The sequence below is a fragment of the Eucyclogobius newberryi genome, unplaced genomic scaffold (assembly GCF_026437365.1).
Source record: "Eucyclogobius newberryi isolate DKJ021-1_F unplaced genomic scaffold, fEucNew1.0.hap1 SCAF_21, whole genome shotgun sequence".
Taxonomy (NCBI): domain Eukaryota; kingdom Metazoa; phylum Chordata; class Actinopteri; order Gobiiformes; family Gobiidae; genus Eucyclogobius; species Eucyclogobius newberryi.
In genome coordinates, this window is record NW_027315846.1 from 6,713,456 (window position 1) to 6,731,204 (window position 17,749).

A 17,749-nucleotide genomic window follows, 5' to 3' on the forward strand; every position below is an offset into this window, starting at 1 on the left:
AATAATATGTTGGCTACATTCAAATATTGCAATACCGTATTTTCCAGACTATAAGTCGCACCTTTTTTCATAGTTTTGGCTGTGGTGCGACTTATACTTATATTTATACTTATATACTTATACTCCGGAGCGACTTATACGTGATATTATTTGTTATTTTCACACTTGCAACCGCATTTCATACTCCAGTGCGACTTATTATGTTTTTTTCTTCTCTTTTATGCATTTTTAGACTTATAGTCCGGAAAATACGGTAATATCAATATCATGCAGCCGTAGCGACATAGATTTTATTATTATGTATGATTACTTTATTACTCTCCTCTACAAAATAACAGAAGCATCACCACAGGCTGTCAAACATCAAAATGTCTATAATTTAGGTCAATCAGATAACGCGTATGCAAATCACACGGGGCTTTCGTAACCGCGGCGATACGTCACACTCAGAGAGCAAAGAGCGTCTGGGGCTGCGCGGGGTGAAACGCTCTTCGCCCAGTCAGCCGTGCATCCGTACATTAACGCTTTACACCGCGCTTCACGCCGAACGTCGCCGAACGCTAAACGAACAAAGACGTCGACAAAAGCAAAAAGTCAATTGGAATTTGTCTGTTTTTAGATCTGCCTCTTTTTTTCTTTTTTTTTCAAATCATAAATGAAGTTACCAGTTTTGTCTTTGCTCTTTCTAGACACTGCCGCTTTAATTGCTAATTGTTAACAGCCAGTGAATACATTTGCATATTAATTAGTATCCACATTTGCATATTTAATTTGCTGCCTTCAAAGGGTGTGAGATAAAAGGTCGTGTTATTTTAAATTATTTATCCTTTACGGCGGAAAAGATGCTGAAAGGAAGGAATGTGGGTGTGATTCTGTGAACCCTTAAGCTCTGAAAATGTGTAAAATATGTATGTCAGATATATACAGGACTGGGCAGAGGTTTCAGTGAGGTGTGAAGAATCACTGTCAGCCGAAAGTGCCCGTGTAAATGTGTACTTTTATGTCTTATTTTTGTTGTGAAAATATAGAGAAAAGGTCACGAATGAAGCGAGGGCGATTTTGGTGCGGATTCACGTCACAGTTAAAATGCAGTAAAGTGCATTTCCGGCCCGTTTTGAAGTAAATGTACGATCTAAGATATGTCTCTTCGCAGTTTTGAAATGGGGGAATAATTGTAGAGGTGGAGAATGCATCGAAACATTTTAAATATCGCGATTGATGTTTTTGAGATATGCACATTTAGAGTTGAGTAAAAAAATTATTGATTAAAACACAAAAAACAGCCCGTGTAATCTCCCAAACAACAGTATAAAGATATTTCTGCTCTTTTGTGATTAATTTGATGATTCTGTAGCTTGAACCTCAATCAAGACATTTACTGACACATTTTAGCATGTTCCTGATGCATTCTTAAAATATTGTCATTGAGGAAATGCAAAAAAAATTATAAAAATTCAACACATTTTTGTCAACATTGCCCTATTACTAAATGTTCATGGTCAATTTATATTCCATAAATGTTATAATAATTTACCATTACGGTACGATTGTTGCCTTGGCAGAGGTTTACAGCTTCTACCGTTTGATTGATTGATTTAATATTTGTTAATTGTGTTTCTTCAACTCATGCTTCTTTTAGCTGTTGACTTGTCCAACAATTATTTCCATTAAGACATCAAGGCTTTTTCAATTCATTATCCACCAAATAAAGGTTGAAATATGCTGACTGAAGGCTTCTAGATAGAGAATAGTGCATTATTGATGAAAATCTGAGTAGTTAATTCTTTTGTGACATTTTTATTTGATAATGTCGCTGTCTTTGTCATGAAAAGGTCTTTTGACATGTGTTTTAGAGTCTGTTTAATCCAGAACGATCACAATTATCAAAATATGACTACACACATTTTATAGCCACAATTGCCGTAGTCGATTAATCGCTGCAGCCCTATAATTGTGCATTCCTCATCAACACACTTTTATTAATCGTCATAGACACAACGGCGTCATTACTTTTTACTGTAGATTGTTTTAGCCCTGTTTACTATAAAAGAATAATTGCTGAAATTTTTGTGGTAAAATAACATTTGGAGAAAAAAAAAAACACATTAAGGTTATTTTTCTTTTTTTTACTATTATTTAGCAATCAATCGACCTTCATTTATAGATCTTTTTTACAACATTCAAGGTGCTTACCCATAAAACTAAAGGCGACACAAAAGCGCAAAACGATGTACATTAATATTACATTTGTTGACTTTGTCGTTTGTGAAGCAGAACCTCGTCATTACGTCATAAGGCGCTGGTACAGCTGGCAGCCCGGTGTAAACGCTCTCTCTTCTTTCTCACACTTATTGTGCTTTATTTCCTATATTTTGTAAATATAGTTAGTATATTTTTTCTATTTTACTGTACGATAGGGACACGCGCTGGAATAGTTTTTTAATTCAACTGTTTTTGACTTTTTTCGGCTGGATTTGAGCGTTTTTCGTTGCGTTCGTTGTGTTGTTGTGACGTGAGCTAGCTCCGAGCGAGCCCACCAGCCCCCCCCGCGCCCTCCGGCCGCGCTAAAGTACGGCGTGTCGTCGGTACACGTTTATATACACGTTTATATGAAAGAGGAACTTCACGAACGATCGGGACACGCACTGGAATCGCTTTAAATTAACTTGTTTTGACTTTATTCGGCTGGATTGAGTGTTTTCGTCATGTCGTTGCGATGTGTCTTGGCTCTGAGTCCCCCGGCTCCGGCCCCGCCCCCCGGCCGGCGCCGTACCGCGTTTCCACAAAGGAGGAACTCATGAAACTGCGGACAACAGTCGTCTTACCCGGAGATCGTCACGTTATCCCGGCGCAATACTGACCTAACCTAATACTGATGTGCAATTCTGTCGTATGTGCAATTACTGTGAAATTCATGTGCAATCTATGTGCTGTCGTGACACATATTCATGTGCAATTACTGTCATGATCACATGCAATGGTATTTATCTATTTATTTGTCTATGGGAGTTTTTATTTATTTATAGGAGATCTTCTACTGAAAGTGTTTTTCAGACTTCCTATAAGTGATCTGTTCTTCTGTATCTACCTCTGTATCTACCTGCGTTGCACCAATGAAATTTCCCCATGTGGGACAATAAAGGAATATCTTATCTTATCTTATCTTATCTTATCTTGTCATGTGTGAGTTTTAGCCAGCTAATTAAAGCCGATAACCGTTTTAATACAAAGTTACAAGCGGGATGCGCGAGTGGCGAATGCACTAGAGATAATACGTCTTCTGCAGTAGTTTAGAGTCGCTCTTCTCTCTCCGTCTGCCCGTCCGGAGAAACACAAACGCATTACTTTTTATTATCACTCGGTTTTGTCCCTTTCTCTCCTGACACATCAAACGGTTTGGCAGACAACTTTTTCTTTTCTTTTTGCAGATTTGTGCCTTTCTTTTCCTCTGCTGCAGCACCACCACTACCACCAGCAGCATCAGTAGTAGTAGTAGTAGTAGTAGAAGTATATAAGTTTAGAAAGTTATTGTAATTATAAAGTAGAACTAGTTTGTTCATTGTGACGAGAAATAACTGCATTTTTAACTTATTTTTGTCTCTGTCTATTCAGTTTTCATGAGCTTATCTCTGACTGGAGTAAGTTCCTCGTAAAATAATAAAACAATATATATATATATTGAATCCAGCTAAATTTGTTGAAAATGTATGCCCACTAACATTTAAACTCATCTCATTTAAATCATTCCCAAAAGAGTTTGAGCTTCCTGTTTGTTGGCGATATTTTGAGGACATTTCAAAAGGCATCATGTTTTATTTTGAAATGGTATTTGTTGTAGAATCTGCGCTATTTTGCCCTCACTCTTGAATTGAGGCCATGAGGGAAATGGACCCAGTTTTATCACTACGCTGTCCTTCTTTAGTACTTTTATATCATGTTCACGAGAAGGTAAACGTATGTTTCGTTCCGCCGTAGACTTCTGTCCGGCTTGTTTTTAGAACCAGAGGGATAAAATGGAAAGAGTTGAGCCTTTAATCCGCACTGTTTTTGAAGCGACGTGAGTGGATGTGTTTAGAAATACTGCACGTTTAGACAAAGAAGCTCCACTTTATCCATTTTAAAGTGAAGAAACTACTATGAACATACAAACAATATTTAGGAAATCCATTGAAAATATGCTAACATGTGCTGTTAAATGTCGTGGTTGAGGTTCAAATGATCAAAACGTGAACAAAATTAACATACTAATTTCTACCCCTATTTTAAAGATTGGTAACACTTTAAAATAAAATAACTACACATTTAATAGCCTTAATAAAGCCTGAGTCAGGCTTAGTATTTATACTCTTACCACTTAAATAAATAGTTACTAAGCCTGGATCATTCTTACTAAACCATTTGTTCATTCTTTATTGAGGCTAAATAAGGTGTAGTTATTACCGTATTTTCCGGACTACAAGTCGCACCAGCCAAAAATGCAATATAGTGAAGAAAAATATCAAAGTCACATTTTTGGGCGAAATGTATTTGATAAAATCCAAAACCAAGAACAGACATTTCATCTTGAATTGCAATTTAAAATAATAACAGATTAGAGAACATGGTGAATAGGTGTACGTATGCTAACGCTAACACCTTCAGCTACATGAGGCACAGACAGAACTGTGGTAAGTGTCTGGTATGTTAACGTAACATATGAACAGTTATTCAGATAACTATAGCATAAAGAACATGCTAACAAGTTTACCAAAGCATCAGTTTTACCCCAAATCACTAAATCCATTGAATTCTTCTTCCTCTGTGTCACTTCTAAACAACTCCACAAACTCCAGAGGAAGAGGAAGTGCTGATTCTTCTTCTGCGTCGCTTAGAGCCTAGAGCGCCCTCTTGTGGTTGTCGATGTGAAAATAAACAATAATATTACATATAAGTCGCTCCGGAGTATAAGTCGCACCGGCCAACACTATGAAAAAAGTCAGAAAAATACGGTATTAAACTGGAACCTCTTTTAACAAACCTTTAATAACCAATATACTGATTTAGCAGAAACAGCCATTACAGTATTATCCTTTTTTAAAGACGTTGATATAGTGCTTTTCCTCTCCTTCGCCTCTCTCTCTCTCTCGTTCCTGCCGGTGCGAGCCTCGGTCCCTTTCTCGCGGTGCAGACGGGCGGCCCGGCGGCACTTCTCTGTGTGCTCGGCTCTGGCTCGCTGCCACTGTCTAACTGGTTTCACAAACAGCCACCAGCCGGACGCCATGACACGTCTGCGCTCACGCCGCCGCTAAAGACGAGTTTCAAAAACAGCACAGGTGTATCAAATATGTGCCGAGGACTCAAACCAGGCACCGCTTTAATTGGGCTGAAGATAATAGATTTTTCATTTAAGCATATGAAGATACGCAAGCATTTGGTGCAGCATCTGCCCGTCGCCGTGTGCCGCGGTAAAGGTCTCACAAAGTATTTACAAACACACTATGGAATATGAGTTACACTTCCTTTTTTTTTATTTAACACAAATTCGATTTTTAAAACAAGGATTCGTTGGTCCCAAATCTGTGTCAGGGAGGGCATCTTGGTTAAATTAAATCTGGGCATAACAGTGGCTGCGATGATGCGCACTCAAAATCTTCATAGTTTTGTCCAGGGTGCGACTTATACTCCAGTGCGACTTATGATATTATTCGTTATTTTCACACTGGCAACCACAAGAGGGCGCTCTAGGCTCTAAGCGACGCAGAAGAAGAATCTGCACTTCCTCTTCCTCTGGAGTTTGTGGAGAAGTGACACAGAGGAAGAAGAATTCAATGAATTTAGTGATTTGGGGTAAAACTGATGCTTTGCTAAACTTGTTAGCATGTTAGAAAAAGCTTCAGTTGTAGTCATCTGGACTCAGTTAGAAAAAATAGACGTTTCGACTCTCATCCAAGAGTCATTGTCAATAACAGAATTTAGGTCGAGAACTCCGATATTAATACTGTTCTGTGGTAAGACCCGCCCATTGGGAGGAGCCTTCCTGAAGTAGAAAGAGTTGTTTGTTTCAACAGAAACTTCCCCCTTGTATCTACCGAGCTAGCCTATTCAGAATCTTAATGGGCTCTTTTTCCAGCCTTTGTAAACAGTCTATCACTTTCTTCTTGTAGCCACTGGTCGGATCTCTTTTCAAGCGCTCGTATGTGGTCGTGTCCTCGAGGAGGGTGTGGACTTTGGCTTCGTAATAGAAGTATATAGGAAACCTACACACACGGACCAGTATCTGCTCTTTGGTTCCAACCACCCACTACAGCACAAGCTGGGTGTGATCAGAACCTTACAACACAGAGCTCAAGGTGTGCCCACCAGCTCAGAGGGCAAGAAGAAAGAGGAAAAACATGTCCGAAATGCCCTCTCAGCCTGTGGTTACCCCGCTTGGGCTCTCAACAGAGTGAAGAGAACCAAGAAGCAGGACAAAAGGGAAACTGAACAGAGAAGGAAGGGTGTTTCTATCCCTTATGTGTCTGGCCTGTCGGAAAAACTGCAGAGAATTTTTAGACAACACGAAGTCCCTGTTTATTTTAAACCAGGAAACACTTTAAGACAAAAACTGGTTCACCCAAAGGACAAGTTGCCAACTCAAAAACAGAGCAATGTAGTTTATTCGATCCAATGCAGTGAAGAAAGTTGTAAAGAACGTTACATAGGTGAGACAAAACAGCCTCTACACAAGAGGCTCTATCAGCACAGAAGAAATACAAGTTCAGGACCTCAGAGCGCCGTGCATCTCCATCTTGAAGCCTCTAATCACTCGTTTGAAGACGGTGAGGTGAAGGTTTTAAGCAGGGAGAAAAGATGGTTTGAAAGAGGAGTCAAGGAAGCTATTTTTGTTAAAAAAGAAAGACCTTCTTTAAACAGAAATGGAGGGCTAAGGTTTAATCTTCCTGTTATTTATAATGGGTTACTGAACCCCTGGAAAGGTAGAGGACATTCAGATGCTAATCAGGTACTCAGGGTGGTTGAGCCAGGGTCTCACAAAGACAAAGAGGATTCTAATAGCCCATTAAGATTCTGAATAGGCTAGCTCGGTAGATACAAGGGGGAGTTTCTGTTGAAACAAACAACTCTTTCTACTTCAGGAAGGCTCCTCCCAATGGGCGGGTCTTACCACAGAACAGTATTAATATCGGAGTTCTCGACCTAAATTCTGTTATTGACAATGACTCTTGGATGAGAGTCGAAACGTCTATTTTTTCTAACTGAGTCCAGATGACTACAACTGAAGCTTTTTCTACTATGGAACACGCCTGGACGAATGAGGGATTACACCGACTTGTTAGCATGTTCTTTATGCTTTTTTTTAATTGTATTTCCTATGGAGAATTCTGTGTAAACTCTATAACTCGGGTCAAACAATGTTAACATGAACCTTTTTTTCTGACGTTTATATCATTTATTATTTATTTCATCAGATTATGTCCTTGTCTTTATTGGTTTTGACTTGATGCTCTTTTTTTAACGTTTGAAATGAACAAAAACTTAAATCAAAATGTATCTCACGTTCTAAAAAGTAAATTATTCTTTTGAAAAAACAAATGATTTCAAGCCATGGCCACTGTTATCTTCCTCCGTTACTCCACACTTTTTGCATCGCTTTATTGGACAAAACCTGTATTTTTCCCGACAATATACTGCGCATCAGTCCTATTGTATCCTATTATTTATCGGACAAACGGCATGTTTCTAAGAACTAACTAACAATTTACTTCAAGGAGGATTTATCGTCTTACTTTTAAATAATAATACATCTCGGCGCCTGCTTTGATAAACGACTAACACTGTCCAACACTTGTTCTGGAGTTGCGAACAAAGAGCCCAAAGTAAGGTTTTATACGCCTTTCTTTGCGACGACGACAGAAATCGTTATTTGATCCATGCGCCGAATCCTAAAAGGCGCCTCCAAACCTGATTCATTATACCGGCGGCGCGGTATATTTGTATGTATGAGTGTGTCTCTTAAGATGATTAAGGGAGGAAATTCAACCACCTCTCCCAATTACACACCAGCCTCTTGTAAACATAAACACTGCAATTTATGTCCCATTGATGTGTCTAATTCTTTCAGCACGACTACATTATGGCCGCCGTCCTGTCGCTCGCCGCGGAGAACAGAGCGCTTCTTTTTGTCTCCTTTTGTACTCCACTTGTCCCTTTGAACAATGAATCATATTTAGCAATAGAAATGAAGCGGGGTGCTCACAATGCGGCGGCGGCGGCGGTATCCACGCAGTTGGACGAGCGGGTGGGAGCGTTTGTAGATGACGGGTGTCGCGCGTTCTCGGGGGCCGGAGGGCGGAGGTCCGGTCCGAGGTCTGACCGGCGCGTGGCGTTATTCTGTCCTTAGGCTGGTCTTTTTCTATAAAGTGTGACGTGTGTTTGTGATAGGGCCGGGAATCACGACTCCAGAAGAATGAATACTACAAATGAATGAGTTTAAGAACATGTTTGGAGAGGTCTGAATTACAGGTCTCTAAAAATATAGGTCATATTCTTTGCAGAGGTAAATAATTGAAGACGTTTATGATTTGATAAATATATGTTAAACTGCAATTTCAATTCTGTTACGATATATTGTGCTGAAGGGGAATCATAATTTAGTCCTCCTGGATTAGCTCTGGTTTAGTCCTGCTTGAGTCTTTGTTAAGTCCCTGTTTAGACGTGGTTTAGTCTTCTTTAAGTCCTTGTTTAGACCTGGTTTAGTCTTCTTTAAGTCCCTGTTTAGACCTGGTTTAGTCTTCTTTAAGTCCTTGTTTAGACCTGGTTTAGTCTTCTTTAAATCCTTGTTTAGACCTGGTTTAGTCTTCTTTAAATCCTTGTTTAGACCTGGTTTAGTCTTCTTTAAGTCCTTGTTTAGACCTGGTTTAGTCTTCTTTAAATCCTTGTTTAGACCTGGTTTAGTCTTCTTTAAGTCCTTGTTTAGACCTGGTTTAGTCTTCTTTAAATCCTTGTTTAGACCTGGTTTAGTCTTCTTTAAGTCCTTGTTTAGACCTGGTTTAGTCTTCTTTAAATCCTTGTTTAGACCTGGTTTAGTCTTCTTTAAGTCCTTGTTTAGACCTGGTTTAGTCTTCTTTAAGCCCTTGTTTAGACCTGGTTTAGTCTTCTTTAAATCCTTGTTTAGACCTGGTTTAGTCTTCTTTAAGTCCTTGTTTAGACCTGGTTTAGTCTTCTTTAAGTCCCTGGGTCCCTGGTCTTTTTCTATAAAGTGAGACGTGTGTTTGTAATAGGGTCCGTCACGATTCGATGCACGATACGCGGCTCACGATGCGATAATGTCACGATTTTGCGATACACGCGATGATCGATGTATCGTTCATTATATTCCACGATGTATATCACTATTTTCTAACAAACCCAATACATTTAACACATTTTTGTTTTTGTTCAACCACGACCTGCACGAACTCAGAATGAAACACAACCATTTTAATCATCGAAACGGCAAAATGTCAAATGTTTACCGTAAAAACATTAAAAGAGCAGCAAAATTGTAGCGCGGTCACAAAATGATAGGGAAATTCTACCAAAAATGACTCGATATCGATACTGTATTGCCAAATTTAGTATCACAAGTCTATCGATATTTTGGCACACCTCTAGTTTGTAAATCTGGGCAATATGGCAAAAACATAAATAAATAAAATATAGATATTATTTGGGGTAACTAATATCTTGATATTTCTGGATACAATAGTCAGGAAATATGTCAATTAAACTGTTAAAATATGTCTTTAAATGTATTGGTCTAGGTTTAACAAATGAGATATGTCTGTAAAAATAATCTGTAAAAAATAATTCTCTTTTTGTAGCATTTTAACTCTAAAACAGTGGTTACCAAAAGAGTGCTGAGAAGACAGTAAAAGTTTCAAAGGAAAAATCAAGTTAATTCACCTGAAAACACTTTAATAAAAGACAATTTAATCATAATCGCTTTGCAAATAAACTTTTGTAACGCAGCACACTACTAGGTCTGGCCTTCAGCATGCTAAGATACACTTTTTGCCTGCCAAAGACATTTTTTAAAACTAATTTTAGGAAAAAGGTTTGGGCCCCCACTTTACACAATATACATGATATTAAAATTTTGCATATCTTCAAAGCAAAAGTATTATCTAAACTCTGATATATTGTCTATCCAAGTGATATATCTTGATTTTTTATTAATGCTATTTTCAAAAATAAAAACAAAAATATCTCTCAGTATTGATTAAATGATCATAAACGACACAGACTTTTAATAATTGCAATTCAACACATGTCTTTTGACAGAGAGTGGGCTGTAGACCTCTCTATTTAAAGCAAAACAAGCATTGACCATTAGACATATGTTGTGCTTGATTAAAATGTGGTTAATTGGATCTCCAGGGCAACTGTGGCTGCATGAGTTTTGATCCAACACATTTTTTATGACATTGTAAAGCATCGAATGATCTGACAAAAACATCAAACCAATGGAATATTAGCTTTGCTTGTTAAATTAAACTTTTTTAGAGACATTTTTGAGTTGTATTTCGATTGATTTATGCAGGTTTGAGCAATCGTCCAGTTTTCACCTACACCCTATCTCCGCCCACTTCTCTGTACTTACATTCCCGACAATAACATTTAAAAAGTGAATGATAAACTTGCAGGTCGCTACGGTGAAATCTCCCTATGAAGAGGCGGAGCTGCTTTCTACTATGAAGATCAATATTGCAGTTTACGATGAAGAAAATGTAAAATAATGTTTAAACACCTGAAAAAAGCACAATACGTCTTCTTTAAAAGTTTATAAAGTCAAAGCGTCAAATTATTTGCTGTAAATTCAAACGCAATAAGAGAACAATTGCAAAAACGATGCATTCATTTAAGTCTCATTCTAATGCAGGGGTGGGCAATTATTTTCCTCCGAGGGCCGTATTCGAATCCAGGCATGTAGCGGAGGGCCGGCCTGTGATCATTGGTGTGGAAAAAAAAAAAATCAAAAAAATTAAATATAAAATAAAATATAACTTTTCTGTCAAATATAGGCTATTGAATCTATTATTACATTTATTTCACGTCATTTTTATTAAGGATATAAGTGCAGACAGATGCCAAAGGGCCAAAAAAATATATATATTCTTTCTTTTTTTTTTTTATATTACTTGTCATGTTTGGCGGGCCGGATTATAAAGACAAACGGGCCATATTTTGCCCGCGGGCCGTAGTTTGCCCACCCCTGTTCTAATGGATACAGGGATTATGCATGTAGGGTAAATATGACCCAACCCACGTCGTAATGTCTTCTGTGAACGCCAGTTATGCTTCGATTGTGAACCCGTTTAATCAACATACCTATTACGCGTCGCTATAGCTCGCCTTAAACGCCGCCGTCGTGCTCATTAGCATTCCCATACTGATTGTCATCCATAAAGGACAGGAGCTTCTTTAATTTTCCTTCCTGTTTCCCTGTTGCGCCTGTCAATCTCCCCCCTTCCCCAAAAAAGAAAGCGCTCTCGTCTCGTCGGCGAGTGCAGATCTGCCTCCGCCGGTGAGTGATGCAGTCAAATGAGATGTATGTGGAACACTGGCTCCAGCAAATGAACACATCAACTGATGACCAGCTGTTTCTCATTATTATACACTGGTTAATTAGGACGCCGTGTCACCGTCAGCGCCGCCGTAAACTGTGTGAAATTCATAATTCATGCTCTGGCACACGGCCCTGTAGCCGCGGTTTATTATGCGCGGAGGTCCGTCACGAGATAACCGTTCCAATCCCGCTTTTGACCTGATTTAGATCTAGTTTGGTCTCGGTTTATCCTGGATTAGTGCTGTTCGAGTCCTAGTTTTGTCATGGACCGGCCCAGATATAGATTAGGGCGGCACAATCTTTGTTTTTTGTGGAATTATTGTGAATAGGATTAGATTTGCGACACGTTTAAAAAGTATTCTGTTCAAAGTGCAGATTGTAAACAACTCCAGAAGAATGAATACTACAAATGAACGAGTTTAAGAACAATGTTTGGAGAGGTCTGAATTACAGGTCTCAAAAATATAGGTCATATTCTTTGCAGAGGTAAATAATTGAAGCCGTTTATGATTTGATAAATACATGTTAAACTGCAATTTCGATTCTGTTACGATATATATTGTGCTGAAGGGGAATCATAATTTAGTCCTCCTGGATTAGCTCTGGTTTAGTCCTGCTTGAGTCTTTGTTAAGTCCCTGTTTAGACCTGGTTTAGTCTTATTTAAGTCCCTGTTTAGACCTGGTTTAGTCGTCTTTAAATCCTTGTTTAGACCTGCTTTAGTCTTCTTTAAATCCCTGTTTAGACCTGGTTTAGTCTTGTTTAAGTCCTTGTTTAGACCTGGTTTAGTCTTCTTTAAGTCCTTGTTTAGACCTGGTTTAGTCTTGTTTAAGTCCTTGTTTAGACCTGGTTTAGTCTTTAAGTCCCTGTTTAGACCTGGTTTAGTCTTCTTTAAATCCATATTTAGACCTGGTTTAGTCTTTAAGTCCTTGTTTAGACCTGGTTTAGTATTCTTTAAATCCCTGTTTAGACCTGGTTTAGTCTTCTTTAAATCCTTGTTTAGACCTGGTTTAGTCTTTAAGTCCCTGTTTAGACCTGGTTTAGTCTTCTTTAAATCCTTGTTTAGACCTGGTTTAGTCTTTAAGTCCTTGTTTAGACCTGGTTTTACTCTTCTTTAAGTCCTTGTTTGGACCTGGTTTAGTCTTTAAGTCCCTGTTTAGACCTGGTTTAGTCTTCTTTAAATCCATATTTAGACCTGGTTTAGTCTTTAAGTCCCTGTTTAGACCTGGTTTAGTCTTGTTTAAGTCTCTGTTTAGACCTGGTTTAGTCTTCTTTAAGTCCCTGTTTAGACCTGGTTTAGTCTTCTTTAAGTCCTTGTTTAGACCTGGTTTTGTCTTGTTTAAGTCCCTGTTTAGACCTGGTTTAGTCTTCTTTAAATCCCTGTTTAGACCTGGTTTAGTCTTCTTTAAATCCCTGTTTAGACCTGGTTTAGTCTTCTTTAAATACTTTTTTTAAGTTAAGTTAATTGCATATTCATTTTGCTTATACCTGGGGCAGGGTAATATGTCTTTTAAAACAAATCTGATTCATTTATTTTTATCATAATTCGTTTTTTTCAAAAGCAGCTGAAATAGCTTTTAGTATTGATTTCATTTTCATAGACATTTTCAGACTTTTACCACAAATGCAACACAAACTCTCCCCCCCCCCGAAAACCACACTCTTTCCCCGACACAGGACTGACTCCGGGCCTCAAATCCCAATCGATACATTCAAACTAAACTTGCCAGTACTCGCGGTGAAAGAGGCCGCCGCGTTCAGGAGCGCCGGACGCCGGACGAAACGCCACGGCGCCGCTGCCAAATCTCCATCTTTTCCGTTCTGGTTCTCGCCTCTCCCGTCGCTAACACCTCTTCCCTCTCTCCTTCCCTCCCCTGTCTCCCCCGCAGCAGGGCGCATGTGTAGGTGGCAGTGTGAAATGTCTGGATCTCAAAGGTAAGCTCAAACGCCCCATTACAACATCATCAACTATATGTATTTGCTCCGGTTTAAGTGTAATTATAGAAATAGCCCGAGCGATAATCCGCCCATTAAGCACAAAAAGCTGTTTCGTCTTAATGTTCTGAAATTTCGCAGCGTTTTATGTGCAGAGAATATGTTTGGGTCCAATAGATAATCTGTTCTAATTCAGCAATATGGGCCAGACTAAGTGTCGGGCAGATTTACAGCTCGTTATATCCCGTCTATAAAGCAAATGTGGTGTTGGCAGTCGTGGTATAGGATGCGTTTCATTATAAAGGACAATATGGGAGTTTAGGCGGAAATGACTGCGCCAAATTTAGTGGATTTTCTGCGCCAAATTTAGTGGATTTTCTGCGCCAAATTGAGTGGATTTTCAGCTAAAGTCTGGAGGATCTGCTTGAAGTGACTATGACAGGTTGGAAGAGTCATTGAACTAAAATGCAGTTAAGATACATACACTTTGCTAAAAAATCAAGTGAAAATATTATTCAAGAATATCAATGTCTTTAGGTTTATACATTTACTTCCTGATTGTAATTGATGACATCACACAAGAAAATTACCCAGCATCTACTGGGTCAAAACTCATCGAATGTCACTGTTTGATTTTTTTAATTTGACAAATATAAATATACGAGAGAACCTTTATTTTGTTGAATTAATTAGTTTAGAGGGTCATTTTTTTTTTGTGTGTGTAAATGTTGCATAAACTTTGGGTGTGTGTTATGTGTGATGTCACTACCTGCAATTTTTGACACATTTTTATAAGTTTCTCCACAAATAGCAACTGCATTGGTGTAAAACTATCATTTATATGTGCAACAGGTACAAGTACACCAAAAGTCACAATTAGAAAATCATAAAAAGCTTTCACAAGCACTTTCAGGCCATTTATCAGAATCAGAATGCATTTTATTTCCTTTCTCAGTGAATAAATTTGATAAAGTTGTAACTTGGCTTCGACGATGAAACTATGAGTAATAATAGTAAGAATAGACACTATGGTAATATAAATGTTAAGTGTTAGAGTACAACATATGTACAGAATGGGCAGAAAAACAGTGCAAACTAGAAATGCAAATAGATAAAGTGTTATTGAGTATAATGTTTAATAATCCAATTAATTACAGAATAGTTTTTTGTTAATATTTTTAAAGGTGAAACTTGATGCAGGCAATATATGAAATGGAGATCAAATTGTGAACATTTATATCTAGTGTATCGTTTTGAGTAAAACATGGTACAGAAAAAGCAGATTTCAGAGTCAACCCCTGTGAAACACAATTAGAAAATACAATCTGAAAGAAAAAAATCTTCTTTTGCACTGTAAATGTTTAAATTGAAATACGTTTTGAATCAGAAGCTTACATTTTATATTTTAACAATTTCATATTCAAATAGCATAACCTTCAATCAAAAGCGACTTTATTTTCTTGAATTCATGTTTAGAGAGTCAAAAAAAATAATTCTTTGAGTAAATTATGCATAAACTTTGACTGGAGTGAGTGCCCCTAGTGTGATGTCACTTCCTGTCATTTTCCACACATTTTTCTCCACAAATACACACTCGATTGGTGTAAAACTATAATTTAAATGTACAACAGGTATAAATACACCAAATAAAGTAAAACAATTACACAATCGTAAAAACCTGTCATAGGCACTTTAAATCGCACAACACTGTACAAACAATAAAAAAGGTTAATGGCATTATTATGACTCCAAATCCTTTAGACTAAAACCAAATCAATGCCTAAATACATATAAATTAAATCAAAAATCAATAAACACATTTCAAGGTCACATTTGCAAATTTCCGCAGCAAAGTCTAATAGTTTTATGGACTAAAACTCAAGTCCAGCACTCGATTCCAAACTCAACGCTAACTTTCTAAGCTCATTAATGGAGTGTCCATCCGAAAGTGAGAGGCCTGCGTTCCCCATCTCTCCCTTTCACCCGTCGTCGCATTTACAGTCAGATAGAGACGCGACTCGAGATGGGTGTCGCCCCTTCACGCGCCGATGCCATCTGACTGCGGGTGTCGCCTGCTCATTATCTACCCGACGCAGGACGGATTAGAAAAATAGGATTTCAAAATGTTTAACCCCTCCGCCACGTCACCCTCGCTCCCGTTAAGTGATTATTGCTAAAACACAGAGGGGGAAAAAAAATGCGAGGATCGTTTTGGAAATAATTATGACCGTAATTATCATTTGCCCCCTTCTTGGGCGGGGGAGATAAGAGTGAACGGGAGAGACGGAGGGGGGGTAAAGCGGCGCGCGGATTTGTTTCATCAGTCACAGTTTGATTTGGAACTCGGGGTCAATAATAATCACATTAGCCGACTGTAACCGCAGCAGACATATGTACACGCGAAATCAGATTACACAGTCGTGCACGTCGCGCCGATGAGACGAGACGAGGTGCGCCCCCAGAGACTTTGAAGATTTGAGCTTCTTTTGAGACACTTTCACGCGGGAAGAATAACTTTGTAGACGTTTACTCGTACTTGAGTGAAATCATAGTTGCGTTTATTTACGGTACTTATTACTATGACTCATATTAAGCATAAAGTGTCAAGATTAAGTTGGTTGAGGCTTGATTTAGTTTTGGTTAGTTTTGGTTTGGTTTCCCGGTTGAGTCTGACTTGAGTTCTAGTTTTGAGCCGCTAAACTAGAGAATGGAGTAAAAGTACCATACGCGTTGTGTACTGCACTGTAACTGTAGTAGAAGTACACACAAAACCAGATTACACACTTGAGAGAGAAGAGACGTTTTGAAGATTTGACGTGAATGTTGAATTTAATCTGAAATTTAAACTTAAAATGTGAACTGTAAATTACACTTTTACTTTATAGGAATTTCTGGAAAAAGAAGAATAATTCAGAAGTACATTTTACATTTAATTGTTTATTCAAGAATTCAAGAGTAGCATTAGTTCTTATGTGAAAAAATTAAAAAACCTATGAGAAAATTGTTAACATTAGAGCTACTTTTAATGAATCTAGAAAAAGTAGTAGAAGTACAAGAACTTCAAAGTACCTCCTAAATGCATTAATATATCTTAGTTATTGCTTTACTGTTTTAATATTAATATGTACTTCTGGCACTTTGTAGATTAAAATGTACATCACTGTGAAATGATGGAAAAGTACCATTCATATTATCTACACATTCTAATTCCTATGCATCTGTATATTTACTTTAATCAAACACAAACCATTCGTACTTTTGGAATACTTCGTGAGACGCAGCGACTGTCTGAATGTCATCCAAGAAAAGCAAGAGTTTGTCGTATAGAAGTTTTGCAAGTAATAGATTTTTCTCTCTCCGCACGCGCAAAAAAATCAATGTAATTTTGAGCCTTCAACTTTGGGAATCCAATCAAAAGTAGTTCCTTCAACTGTTTTCTTTATCCCTTTTCTCTGTCTTTGATTAAGTCTCAAACACGTTATTAAAAGAACACGCAAACACACCGCCGCCTCTAAAGGAAGTTGTTTTGGCCCGTGATTTTTTCTTTTTCTTTTTTTTTGCTGAAATGTTAATTTTCCAAAAACGGATAACGCGCGTTTGGAGCCGCGCAATTTCGCCTGTTAGCAAACAGCCCCCCAATTATCTTGTGTTTGATTGCCTGTTTCCATCAAGGTGAGCGATTAGACCACCGCTCCTGTGAAGCTCTGGAAGCCGTGCTCAAATGGCTGCACTTTGATTTCATCAGTCTGCAGGCAGCCCAACTGGAAGAAAATGTGAGTTTTATGAGCAAAACTTATTTCCCTCATCCTCGTCTTCCAATTCCAGTACAGTTTCATATTCAGGTCCCACACTGGATCAGATTAAGGCCGATTTTTTCCCCCTCCCCCCCTTCCACAAAGAACTTCATAACGTTCCTGTTGAATTTGTTGGGGCCGTACTTCTTCCTTCGTATATATATATTTGAGGCTCTGCCACTTTCTTTTCTGTCTCTTTCAGGGTGCGGCGTCCTTACTGGATATGATTTTGTACTACGAATCCACAACCCATCTCGACATTTCTGACAACAGCAGCGTGGCGACGTCGGGTTGGAGGGCCCTGGCTCATTTAATAAAGCAGGTTGGCTGATGCGGGAGGGAATTGTAATCTTTTTCTTGTCGGCCGTCTCCCCGGAGATCATGTATATATCCATGAAAGTGAGTTTGCGAGCACGTTACACGGCGCGCGGGGCCAGG

At 38.4% G+C, this 17,749-nt stretch overlaps 1 protein-coding gene across 1 annotated transcript in view; it reads left to right on the top strand.

Moving 5' to 3' along the window:
* The window catches only part of LOC140370654 (protein phosphatase 1 regulatory subunit 37), a 99,277-nt gene that overhangs the window by 16,391 nt on the left and 65,137 nt on the right, over positions 1–17,749 (top strand). The window contains exons 3-5 of the mRNA XM_072457852.1: positions 13,472–13,517; positions 17,190–17,290; positions 17,514–17,633. Of these exons, the coding sequence (XP_072313953.1) occupies positions 13,472–13,517; positions 17,190–17,290; positions 17,514–17,633 (267 nt within the window). The remainder of the gene's footprint in view (positions 1–13,471; positions 13,518–17,189; positions 17,291–17,513; positions 17,634–17,749) is intronic.